Genomic DNA, 13,127 nt, shown 5'->3' on the forward strand with positions numbered 1-13,127 from the left:
GCGATATAGGCTAGGCCTATAGATTTTATTTTTTCTCTATCATTTTTTAAACTGTTATGTTCATTTTTCCACACCTTATATTGATCTCTTTTGGCATATGTATTGATACCACTGTTTACGGGTTTTAGTTTTCTCTTACTTGGTCTTTATATTTTGTTCTTTTATTGTTTTGGTCTGTATTTCATTGTATCTGTGCAAGCACTTTGTAACTATGTTTAGAAAGGTGCTATACAAATAAAGATTATTAGTATTATTATTTTGCACTCAAGTTTTAAAATGACAAAATACTCTTCTAGTGACAAAGTACTTTTCAAGTGTTAAGTATTTAATTTGCACAGGAATATAGAAAAATAGGTTTTACTATGTGGTTATTTCATATAGATTATTTATTTACTGAACTACCAGATATCAAGATATGAAATTACCTACTGTATATCGGGAGAAAAGATTTGGCCCTACCTACAATACTGATTAATGAATGCTTTTCCATAGTCATTATCAACAATAATAAAAAAAAGTTGTTTTTGTTGGCACAGTGAACCTTCTTTATATCTCTCTCTTCTCATGTAGTAATGACAAAATAGTGATGGGCATGTTAGCTATTATCCGACTGGGTGCATGCTGCTGCTGCTAGATATATTTCCCAACAGTTGGTTAATGGGTTGAGCAGTCGATTGAGCATGTGTCACGCTGTCTTGGTGGATTAGATTACGAGTTAACAGCGCTCAGGTAACAACTGCAGGTTTGCTCTGTAAGCACCAGGTTGCCCCCTGGGGACCGTCTGGGCATTTCACGCTGGAAACTAACCTCATCCCATGTGGTCAGATGACTTTCAGAGAACACATGTCCACCTTAAGGCCTTGTGATTCTGTCGGGTTGCAAATGCCAAGGTGACGTACGGGTCAGTACGCACCTTGCCTTGCTAAGGTGTGCTGGCCTTCAAAGTGCAAAGTATGTAGCAGCATAACAGTTCAATCAAAGTTAACATAATGAGGGTTAAAAAAAAAAAAGGTTCACAGAAAAGTGGTGCATTTAAATCAACACATCCACATTCAGGTGTGCTCTTTGGTCCCACTTGTGGGCCACAGATGGAGGAAATGTTAGCGGGTGAATGTAAAGGTGTCAAATGAGAGGCAATTTCATGCTGAAGAACCATATAATGACTGTTTTGATAGAAGAGTAGAGCTGCTGGGATTGCTGAGAGCGAGCTGCATAATGTATGAAGGTTAAACGACTAACATTCACCGCTCCTTAGACCAGACTGACTGACTTCCAGAGCGCTGCGCGGAATTAATTTATTTCTGCCGGAGCATTTAAAATGCGTTTCTGTCTTTAGCTGGAAAAGAGCAGAACGGTTTTGCATCCAGCACTTTGAGGAATACTCACTCTTTGTTTAATTAAAATGCTTGTCTGATCACATGTGGCTTCAGGTTGCATTTGCAGTATTTTAATTAACTTTTTTCAAGTCAAAGTGTCTTTTGAGTCTTCCTTTATTTGTTAAAGTAACAAAACAATGAAACGCCGAATACAAAAGTGGTTAAAAAAATGATTGTGCTGGTGAGATTATATAGCAGCATCTCACCAGACGGAAACATAAAACAATGACAATTAAATTAGAAATAAGAGGAATCAATTAAATCCTTCAAATTTGAGTATTTTTGTAGCACCAGCATGCTACAAAGAAGGACGGAACCTGCCAAAATAAAAAATGAATAAATAAATAAAAAAGAAATGACTAGATTGATACACGAATATGCCATTAAATGTTCCGAAAATAATATAAAAAATCAATAAAGACATTCATTAATTAATAAAATGTGACATAAATTGATATTTCTGTTTTAATTTGCGTCTTTATTTATTTACCTTTGTATTAATTCCCCTATCTATCTACTTACATTTTTAATTTCCCCTTGTATTTATTTATTTATTTGTATTAATGTTTATATTTATTTATTTATTTATTTTATTTATGCATTATTTTTTATTTATTTATTCATTATTAAATTGTATTTATTTATTTTCTGCAGGAATTTCCCTTTGAATTTCCCCCCATCTATTTCCCCAAACTTATATATTTCTGTATTCATTTCTTTTTACATTTCTTATGCATTTCTGCCTCATTATGCAAATGAGGGGGCTGTCACTCTACGTGTGTCATGGGGTCAGTGCAAAGATCGACGATAGCTGGTTAGCTATCAATTAATTAATGCCTACATTTATTTTCAATATTATTTTTGGTACATTTAATGGCATATTTAATTTTTTTATCGAGTCAGTTATTTATTTATTATTTGGTATTAGCAGGTTCTTTCCTCCATACATAGTTGCCACAATGTAAAAGTCGAATTTTCAGATACAAGTACACATACCATGTTCATGTCAACAAGCCTTCAGGATCCAGCCTTGATACTGGTATACTTGATCTTCCATCCCTTGTTTTTCCCACTGGGGTCGGATCTGAACGCAACATGCACTTCGTAACTTCCAGTGTCGATGCGACCCGGTGGCGCTGATCCACAGAAGGGTCCATACTCTTGTCCAGCTGTTGAAATCTTGTAAAAAGGGGGAGCATCAAATAAGAAGATTCATTAAACTGATTTATGTCCATCCAGACTTAATTATGCAGGAAACAGCATGGCCGTATAGTAGATCACTCAGGGAGGACAAGTCTGTATAACAAACTGCCTCCGCAGGCATGAGGAGGAATACATTGCTCGTCACACGACTTACCTTCAACATGTCGTACGGACACGGGGCCTCCAAGTGTTTCTCTATGTCGAAGGGTTCCAGGAAGTCCAGGATTATCCTGTAGCCCTCCGGCAGACGGATGGTGTGGTCACAGTGACTCATGGGTGGGTACGGGCTCGGGTGGCCCGGACTAGTCAGAACCCCCGACAGCGAGGTCAACACCTGGTTGATGCATGGCACTGTGGGGGGAACACTCACACACATTAAAATCACACTTAAAGAGGTCATATCATGCTCATTTTCAGGTTCATATTTGTATTTTGGGTTTCTACTAGAACATGTTAACATGCTTTAACGATCAAAGAACACATTGTTCTTCTCATACTGTCTGTCTGAATATACCTGTATTCACCCTCTGTCTGAAACGCTCCGTTTTAGCGCCTGTCTCTTTAAGTTTCCCTCACGAAAAAGATGAGTAAAATATGTTTTTTCCATTTTTTATCTTTTAATTACTATCTATAAATCGTAAATTGAGCGAAGTGAACGTTCATGACTATTTTTACTGCCATATCTGCATCATCTTATAGGTAAACCAGCAATTTTGAATAGATAGTTAATTTATTTGAGAAGGGACAGTGCAAATTAATAAATACACATGATCTAAAAAAAGCAACGGCTATTTTTCATCTGTTTTCCCTGGCCATGGTGTTTCAGAAGGCACCCTAAAATACATCAAAACAAAAACATAAAACAGGACATGCAGTTTAAATGTTGGAAAAGGACACACAGTTGTTAAAAGCTGTAGAAACAGTAGTGATATTTATACCTAAATTCACATTTTTATTAGGTTATCCCAGTTTAAAATCTGGTACTTTTATAGAACTTTTAGAATATATGTTTGATAAATCACAACTTTGTTTTATGCATGTGTTATTGAAAACATATACACATGTTAAATACTTTATAAATGAGACCACATAAATGCATTTAGGTGAAGTTAACAGGCTCTAGTTTTTTCCTCTCATCAGTAAAACAAACAGAATATTTCATATTAGATTCAATGTTAAAAGTAGGCTACATTTATCAGAACAATGCCACAGACTGCATATAAGAAGTGGACGTAGTCACTATGACGTCACCCATTGGTTTGTGTTCTGCCGTTTTGAAGCCTCGAGTTTGAGATTTTGGCCGTCGCCATCTTGGTTATTTGCAACCAGAGGTGATACGAGAGGGTGGAGCTAAGTACGACTGAACGCTAAATAAGACATTTTTTGGCGACCAAAAATGTTACAATTAACTTTTATGAACTGAAAACACACTGTGAAAGGGTTAAAGTTGTAGGACGAAAACACGGACAACTCCCAGAAAGGACAACGCCGCGGTAGCGACCTGTCAGTCACAAGGTAGCCCCGCCCTAAAGCATCGCCTGCTTTATGGTCTATCTGACTCTAAATGGGAACATAATTTACTAAATGAACATTATGCTGTATTGAAGAAGACTTGAAACCAGCGATTGAGACCATAAACTCATGTTTACAATGTTTACTGAGGGAATAAATCAAGTGAGAAGTAGGCTCATTTTCTCATAGACTTCTATACAATCAGACTTCTTCTTGCAACCAGAGGAGTCGCCCCCTGCTGGCTGTTAGAAAGAACGCAGGTTTAAGACACTTCAGCATCGGTTTCACTTTTCAAACCCCGGAGGTTGACCCCACTGAACAATATGAACATTCAGGCTCCCTCATGTGGCTCAAAGGTGTACTGCAGATATAAATGTTAAATAAAAAACAGGAAGAAATTCTGCAAATTTATTTGACGACCGTGATAAAATCTCCTGCGACCCACCGGTAGGTCCCGAACCAGTGTTTTGTATGTTAATTTGAATACCAATGAACGAGTCTACCGATGATCCACCTGCAACAATGAAGTTACCGACTATGAAAACGTTTTTTTGTTTAGAAGACAATAATTATTTCATGTCAATTGAGACATTTGCTGGCATCATAAATGATGGGATTCATTTAGGTTGGCATTATTGCCCCGGCAAATGTGCAGATGTTGTTACAGACAAAAACAAATGAGAATCGCAAAGAGGCCGAGTTCCTGTGATTCATATAATTAGTACAATCTGTAGGCGGATAATCATTTTTTCCTATTCATTGCATGATTTGTTTTGTCACCCTTTTTTTCCTCTGGCAAAGAATGATAATTTAAGGCACATCAACTGGTAATTGTGATTAACTACCTAGTGTCAGTACATTATTTGTGCTGCACACAGGTATCAATTTTTAATGCCATTTTGAAGTTGATTTTCCCTCAGGAATCGACAGTAATTAACCTTGCCTTACACCGGCTGGCAGAGATCAACTACTTTGTGCATCAGCGTGCCTTTTCAGTCTGAAATGAGTTAGCACGGGCCGGATATGATAGAATGAAAGTACTGGCACTTATATTCTTTCCACTTAAAGCTCTGGTAGTGAGGAGCTGAGCAGCAGCAGCAGCGTATTTAGCTTGAGAAACACCACATAATAATGGTTAATATATATGTATACCGTATTTATAGAGATCAATAAGCCAAGCTCTTAACACTGAACCTCACTATACATGATTGAGCTCAGATGGACATGCCTCTTGAGCTTCAGTCTGCACGGTTCTTACCTGTGCAGGATCTGTTGTTGTCATGGAGAACGTAGCCTTGTTTGCAGGTGCAGTAATATCCGCTGATGTAATTGTGGCAAAAATGATCACACAGTCTTTCTCCATCTCTCTTGGACAGACACTCGTTGATGTCTGTTAGAGACAGAAAGGTTGAGAGAGTGAAACACTACACAGTAGATGTGCATTTTTCCATCCATGAACATCTTTATACGACTGTCCTTTAAACTCTCTGGAGAGTGTGTGTGTCACCACAGCTTTTACAAGTCTGATTTGTCTCAGCTCTAGCTCATACAGAAATGTGGATTGACAGAAACTAAAGGTGCTACAGCAGGCCTTTTAAAAATTGGAAAAGTATTAAATGGACAAAAACAAATTGTGGACAGTGTAATGAAACTTATCTGGGAGACGAGTACCATGTTTTGTTCATATGTAAGGATGCAAGGACAATGAAACATAGGAAGAAGTGCTTGTTAAATTACTATTTAACCTGCCAATCTATGTTTAAATGAATTGTGTTATTGCATTTGGATAGTTACATGTACATTAAGTGTCTTCCAGTAACTTATGTGGCACTTCATTAACATTGGGCCCCATGCAGCAACATTCTCTTAAATTTCTCTTATATTTTCTCTTAATTTTGATGTGCTGAATGATGAATCCCACTTGATCATAAATTGGAGGCGTGTTTATTATGAACTTAGGTAACGTCCCCTAAACACTATATAAGGGCAGGTGTTGTGCAAATACTCTGGCACATGCCAAAGAAATGGAGAGATGCCGCCAAAAAAATGCTGCAAGAAGAAGAAGAACTTCAGCTGTAATGAAATTGAGGTACCGTAAAATAAACTTAAAGTAAAGAGGATTTTCCGGGGCGTCAAGACTGGCGTTTCAGAAGGTGAACACACACAATATCATCGATGGAGAAAAGAGCAAAAATAAGAAAATATTGGTGAATCCCAGAAATAAATGGGTACTAATAAAAATAAGAGGAAATTTGTTGGCATATCGCTTCCTGCATGAGGCCCAATGTTTTGTCAAGACTGCATTTCTGTTATTTTGTAGCCTCTTTCTTTCTAAATCTGAATTTTAAAAACATAACTGTGATGATGTAATCCTGCTCTTATTTCACTAGAAACTCTATCACACATTGTTTGGTGTAACTGCAGCCACTAAAAGAAGCCTCCTGGCAAACAAATGTCACTATTCTGCATCACCTTCTGAGGTGTAAAACGCTTGGAAGCCTGTGAATCGTCCCTCGTTAGAGTAGTCGCTCCTAAAGACCACTGACATGAGATTCCCGGCCGACAGGATGATGGTGTTCCTCGGGGTGGTTTCGGAGTTCTTCTCTTCCTCACCGCAGAACCGCAAGGTTTCGTTCCCCTCCGCCAAAACCTACTTTGACAAGGTTAGAGGCCTTTTTTTAGTGAGCAAGCTTACAGACTCCAGTGCAGATAAAAGGGAGTTTATCCAGCATGTTACCTGGATGTAGTCATATTCACACTGGTGGGAGGGTTCCACGCTGAAGTGGCTGAAGTAGAGTTTGACCCTGTGGCCATGCGGGACCGTGATGTTCCACACCGCGAGCTGGTTGTCAGGGTATGGCTGGGGGAAGTCGGGGGAGGTGAAGCTGCCGTATAACCCCGTCATGTTCACACTCAGCGAGACATGGAGGAGGGAAAATAGGACAAATACACAGCGCCCACTGGGCAAAATTAGGTGTGATGGCAGCAGTTTCAAGGATTATTTTGCACACATAAACGCTATCTGACACTCACCTGGTCATGTTGGCTTCACAGTGCTCCAGATAATGTGTGTGTTGTGGAGTGGTTCACCCTCAGCGATCCGAGGGGTAAATGAACCCAGCTGTCCTGGCCGGCCGACATTTAGGTAAACAAAGTGAGACAGGCGCATGATCAGTTTGTCATCGTTGCCCACCTCTCCCCCGGTCACAGAAATCTATCAAACTGATGAATGCCAGAATCATTTATATTCATTCTGTTCTGTTAAACTCTTTTTCATATTTGTTTTATCTCCTCAAATCAGATCTTACATGTGGGAAATGATAGTTTAAAAGACACTAAAATTCCCATTTAATTCATTGCATTCACCAAACACAGGGAGGAAGACTGACAGCACTGACTTCATTGTCTAAATCAAACTAAATGAAAACAACAAAAAACACAATTTTATATAGTTTTATCACCTTTGATTGGTAAAATTCATTAATCTTGTTAGTTAGCATTTAAAAGGTGCTACATTTGATATTCAGAGCATTAATATAGCAGCAAACATCTGTTTTGTTATGTAAAGATATAGAGGAGTAATGTCTACCTGAGCAGAGAATGAAGTCACTCTTCCTCTGTGTGTGTTGTAATCCGAGTTTCTCTGTGCTTTGTTGACACAGCCGGGCCTCCTTTTAGTGCATGTTCGTGCATGCGAGTGTGCCCCACTGGCCTCATACGGCGGTTACAGCTGATAACGCCGTCGGTCGGAGATTCATGGCGGCGTGCTAGATTCAAAGTCCAATAAGCATAAAATTTGTGATAGCGTGTGATGTGAACCAATTAAATAAGTGAAATGCTAGTATTTTGTCCTCCTTGATTTCAAAATCTGGGATGTACTACCCTATCACATTTTTACACTCTTAGTGTCAGCACTGTTGCCATTGTTTGCACTGTTCCACCCAAATGTTGACTTATTTGTCACGTAACCAGCGTACTTAAAAGGACTAGTGTGTAACAATTAGGGGGATCTATTGGCAGAAATGGAATATAATATTAATAACTATGTTTTCTTTAGTCTGTAATCACCTGAAAATAAGAGTTGTTGTGTTTTCATTACCTTAGAGTGTTCCTTTAAGTAACGCCACTTCTGTAGTTATTTTAACCCAAACCACGATCTTTTCCTAAACCTAACCAAGTTGTTTCCTGTGAAGACAGAAGTTTATTTTGAAAAGACTGTATGCATGTAACGGGCAGAAATTGACACGTGTTGCTGGACATTCGTAGGAAAACACACAAAAAGTGAATAACTTTTTGTAAGATATCATACAAACCGTTGCATGAGGACACGTTAGTGAGTGTGTGAGTGAATGAGATATAAATTGTAAAGCACTAAGGTAGAAAAGCTCTATATAAGTGCTGTCCATTTACCATAATTACCGTGTCAGGGGCAGAAACAGTCAAGTACATCAACAACACTTTCCCATTGAATGAAACCACATTACATCATATTTTTTCTTTTTTTTTAAATGTCTGCCAAATGCCAAATTTAAGGTCAGACTTCATTGTAAAGGCTCACAATGAGGGAATTGCAGAGTATTCATGCTGTCTGTTTTGATGGAATATGGATATTGATGTTATTCAGAATTGATGGGGCATTTCAACCAGCAGACATAAGTAAGCTTGTATCACCCATTTCCCCAACGCTAAAGCACTAATGGATAGTGTTTGAAGTGAATTACAATAATTATCCACATAAACATCAATGCTTTTTTCTCTCTCTCTCTCTCTCTCTCTCTCGCCGCAAATGACCTCTCTGATGGAACGCTTTCTAAACGGTGCCACGACCTTTTCCCTTTTCGCCTGATTGTGAGATGTTGCGTCACCGTGGAGTCTGTACCGATGGCAGATGTTCTCCTCTTGGATGTCACCCAGTTGCCACTCAGGCATTGATGCTCCAACAGAAATGACACCCGCTGACACTCAACAAAGCATTACCGGAAAAGCAAAGTTCATCATATGAAAAAAACAAAAAAACAGTTAATAATGACTGTCACTGTCCTTCAGACGACCCAGGGTCCCATTTCTGTTGCCTATGGGAGTGGAAATTAATGTCAAGCTTCTAGGCCCTTTATTTCCAGAGAACTCAGTGGGATCTTAAAGGGACAGTGTGTAGGATTTGGTGGCATCTAGTGGTGTGGTAGTCAGCTAAATAACTGGGTCTACAGATATTATGTCTTGAACGGACTGTAGGCTCCTCTGCAGGCATCAAATATGAATCAATATTATGTTACGTTAATGCCTATTTCTCGCCTCAAATGTTTTCAGAATCATCTTGTTACTGTTTAGCTGTAAAATTAAAAAGTTTGTGACGCGGCCGTCATTGTAAAATCTGTTGAAGGAACGCCAAGTTCTGGTCAAATGACCGCAGCACAGCCAATAGGAACTCTCTCTCTCTCTGAAATGACCTGTGATTGGTCAAAGTCTCCCGTCACGGGCTGGATTTTTTAAAGCCTGAAAACAGAGCCATGAGGAGGAGCAGAAGTCTAGTTATCTCTCAGAACACTTGAATTGCAATATGCTGAAAGTTATTATGGAATTTTTGCCCAAAGATACCAAAGATATACTGCCTACTGCCACTTTAATTGACAAGCTTACTCTTATTTGCAGCAATTGAAAATGTGAAATGTTAAAATGTAATATTTGTTAAGCTACACACGCTCTTAACAGATCACTCTGTTCTCATTTAAACGACGATACTAAACTGGGAGGAACAGCCCGCTAAACATTGTTCCAAAAACTGATATGCAAGTATTAATACTGCAGGAAGGTTTGGCACTTACAAGTAGCTGCATGCACACACATCAGCAACAAACAGCTTCTTATATCTTCATATGAACTGTCTCCTCAACTGCAACTAATAGTCCAACTGCTCATTGAACACCTGCTGCTCGTTACCTAACAGAGCGACCTCAGTGAAAGCACCGGGAATGCTCCAACCTGATTGGTAGCTCGGTAGAGTCACTGATAGGTGATTATTAAGACTGACGGGTGGACTGTGTGAATGTTCATATCAGGGAATCTAGGGAGCCTTTTACACATGTGATGTTTTACATGTTTTGTAAAATAATGTAAAACAGTTGTCATAAAATCCATATTCATTTTGAATCAATCAATCATAAATCATATTTTCTAATCACAAAAATGATCTCTTTGAGACAATTTGGTGATCGCTTTGTGAAAACGCCGAATATGGTTAGTCACAAAATGACTGAAAAGTGTATTAAAGACACTTGGCTGCAAGCAGTGTTTAAAGGCGCTAAATGTCTGCTCAGGATGACATTACTCTTCTATATCTTTACATAGCAAACAGTTCGTTTCCTGCTATATTAACCCACTGGATATCGAATTTTGCACCTTTAAGATTTACTTTTGCTGAGGGGTAACTCTACTTCCTAAATGTCATGTCGGTGATTGGCATTTACCTGCAGTAATTAGAAGTTGCAGTAGAAGCAGCCGATCCTTCATAATGTGCTGCTTGTTCGCTTCATTGACTGGACACAAAAGATTGTTATTGGTGGGTTAAGGACTGTTGTCTGCACTGCAGCTTGTTCTAAAATGGAAAAAAAGTAACCTATTCCTTTAAAATACCTACAGCTGCTGACACCAGCACCTTTTACCATCGCATGCTTTTTGTAGCTGCCCGGCTTCTAACCTTTTCACACCCTATAGTCATACCTTTAACACCCATAGGTGTAGAGAAACCTTTCATTTTACTGGACTGGAGGCAGTATTAAATAATACAGGTGAAAAAGAATGGAGAAGAGCACAATCAATATATTAAAGCTTCAATTTTGAGGTATTTGAGGCAATATTATAGTATACCAAAATGGAAAAAAAAGTAATAAAAGACACACATACAAGTAATTAAACACAAGAATAGAAAAATAATATTTTAGAATAATAGTGTGCAGTTCAGTTCTAACGCCTTCTTCTTCTTCTTGCACCCTAATGAAGGAAAGGATTCAGGGGCAAGAGGCAGCACCTGTGAGCCGTTTCTCATCATTGCCTGTTTGCACCGACCCGGTGCTCCGTCTGTAGATGGTGAATAATGGAACAAACTGCTGACACCATGACAGCAGCCGTGGAGATTTTTTACTGGGATAGGACATTGTCTTATTCACAGCTGGGAGCCCCTTCATTAAAATAAAAGTCACCAGGGTGGATGCGATGCTTCAAACTAACTATGTCTTTGAGTCCACAGACTTGTTCACTAATTAATTTTTAAAGAAGTGACTCCAAAAATCATCACCTGATGGCACCGTCAACTCCTCGAGTCTCGGGGCTCCAATTTCCAGCTATCGAGGATGAAGAAAGTGTTTCTGCTCTTCTATCCAAAATCAAAAGAATAATGTGTGGAGGATTTTTCCCTTTAAAGAAGTTTGTTACTCAAAGAAGATTATTTTTGCAGAACTGGAATACATTAAAGGAACAGCGTGTAACATTTTCGGGGGATCTATCAGCAGAAATGGAATAAATTATTCTGTAACAATGTTTTCATTAGTGTATAATCACCTGAAACTAAGAATCGTTAGCTTAAAATGAGCCCTTCATATCTAAATAGAGAGCGGGTCCTCTTCACGGTGTCCGCCATGTTTCCACAGTAGCCCAGAACGGACAAACCAAACACTGGCTCTAGAGAGAGAATTTCGCATTTTTACGTCACTTGAAGGCCACCGTATTTCTCCGACATACTTGTGAAACTGCGGTAACGTGAGCCGCAGATTGAAAAACCGTGGTACCGCCAGCCGCCGTCTGACTTCTGTTGCTCCTAAAGTAATGTTATTATGGTAAGGATGGCCTCTGAGCGAGGCGAACGGCGTTACCACAGTTTTACACCCGGCGGCTCACGTTACCACAGTCTTGGAAAGGGAGGAGTGAGCGTACGGGTACTCAGTTGGTTTCAATCTGCAACCACACCACTAGATGCCAGCAAACACACTGCACCTTTAACTGCAGTTTGTTATTTTTGTTGATCAGATAAATTTTTTTTGATGCAACATTTATGACTTTGCATTTGCACCTGCAACAGCCAGAATCTGACTGTGAAAAGCTTCATGTAGACGTGTTAAATGTGTTACCTGAAGAGATTAAATGTGACCTAAATCGAGCAACTCCGAACATCCTCAAAGCACAAACATTCATTATAAAGGCTTCAGGGTACATATGGAAATTAGGGCAAGTATTGTACATGTGCGTCATGAACAAAGCACATTTGCAAGACTTAACACAGTGGTGAGTGTTGTGCATGTACCATAGATAATTTTTCTCACACACATGGAGCTGTGAGTGCACTTAAAACGTGCAGCGGATACACAAGGCACAGGCCGTTTTGATTTCAGCATGATCAAATCTGCAATGTCCATGTGCGCGAGACAGACAGCACTGTTTCACCTGCTCGCTGTACCATGCCTTAATGAAGTACTTCCTTGTAGGAAGTCAGTCAGTCATTAAATGAAGAACAGGCCACCTGAGATCAATTGAAAAAGACAAAAGGACGGCGGCTGTTTGCATCTGGAGTCAACAAAAGGCAGCGATGGAGACGCGGGAAGAGAGAGAGCAGCAAATCAGTGTTGAATATGCTGGAAGGAGGCAAATAGGGGAAAGTTTCTTTCATTTTTTTTACCCCGATTTTGCACAATTTACACATCTCTCTGAACATCTTGTGCTCCCAGACATGCTAGCACACTCTGCGAGTGTATTTACCCTCACAATGACATCCTTCTGCCATCCTCATCCTCATCCTCATCCTCTCCGTCCTCTCCACCGGCTGCAATCACAGCAGTCTCAACCACCCACATGCTGTAAACTGTAATTAGGGACTTGAATAAGTGGGGATGTGTCACTTCAGCCGAACACCGAGGAACAATGTGGAGTTAATCCACTGTAATTTGCTCGTCCACTGTAGTTATGCAGACACGATAGGGTTTTTATGCTTCCACAGCACACTGTACCTGCTGCAAATAACAGACGGTTTGGAAGCAGCACAGGCCAAGA

At 39.5% G+C, this 13,127-nt stretch overlaps 1 protein-coding gene and 1 long non-coding RNA gene across 4 annotated transcripts; both read right to left on the reverse strand.

Annotated features, from left to right (window-relative positions):
• Nucleotides 1-1,472: 1,472 nt before the first annotated feature.
• Nucleotides 1,473-7,863, reverse strand: masp2 (MBL associated serine protease 2). 3 transcript variants are annotated; one of them, XM_074645126.1, is made up of 8 exons: nucleotides 7,681-7,863; nucleotides 7,125-7,217; nucleotides 6,829-7,051; nucleotides 6,564-6,741; nucleotides 5,350-5,481; nucleotides 2,734-2,930; nucleotides 2,373-2,555; nucleotides 1,473-1,693 (listed from the first exon to the last, which is right to left on the reverse strand). In XM_074645126.1, exons 2-7 carry the CDS (start codon nucleotides 7,130-7,132, stop codon nucleotides 2,394-2,396), a joined length of 900 nt encoding a protein of 299 aa, XP_074501227.1. In that variant the 5' UTR covers nucleotides 7,133-7,217; nucleotides 7,681-7,863; the 3' UTR covers nucleotides 1,473-1,693; nucleotides 2,373-2,393. The 3 variants fall into 3 exon arrangements, with proteins under 3 accessions (XP_074501227.1, XP_074501226.1, XP_074501225.1); XM_074645125.1 differs by having other exon boundaries at nucleotides 1,473-2,555; nucleotides 7,125-7,212; XM_074645124.1 differs by having other exon boundaries at nucleotides 1,473-2,555.
• Nucleotides 7,864-7,967: 104 nt separating this feature from the next.
• Nucleotides 7,968-9,073, reverse strand: LOC141773263 (uncharacterized). The gene is made up of 3 exons (XR_012595058.1): nucleotides 8,971-9,073; nucleotides 8,191-8,276; nucleotides 7,968-8,101 (listed from the first exon to the last, which is right to left on the reverse strand). It is a non-coding gene; the product is annotated as an uncharacterized LOC141773263 (long non-coding RNA).
• Nucleotides 9,074-13,127: the final 4,054 nt, after the last annotated feature.

Source organism: Sebastes fasciatus, chromosome 8 (genome assembly GCF_043250625.1).
Source record: "Sebastes fasciatus isolate fSebFas1 chromosome 8, fSebFas1.pri, whole genome shotgun sequence".
Lineage (NCBI taxonomy): Eukaryota > Metazoa > Chordata > Actinopteri > Perciformes > Sebastidae > Sebastes > Sebastes fasciatus.

Coding starts and splice junctions, on each gene's coding strand:
- masp2 (XM_074645125.1), bottom strand. Junction 5,482..6,563: donor AGCGTTTTACACCTCAGAAG/GTGATGCAGAAT, acceptor TGTCTCTAACAG/ACATCAACGAGTGTCTGTCC. Junction 2,931..5,349: donor CAACAACAGATCCTGCACAG/GTAAGAACCGTG, acceptor TTCCCCCCACAG/TGCCATGCATCAACCAGGTG.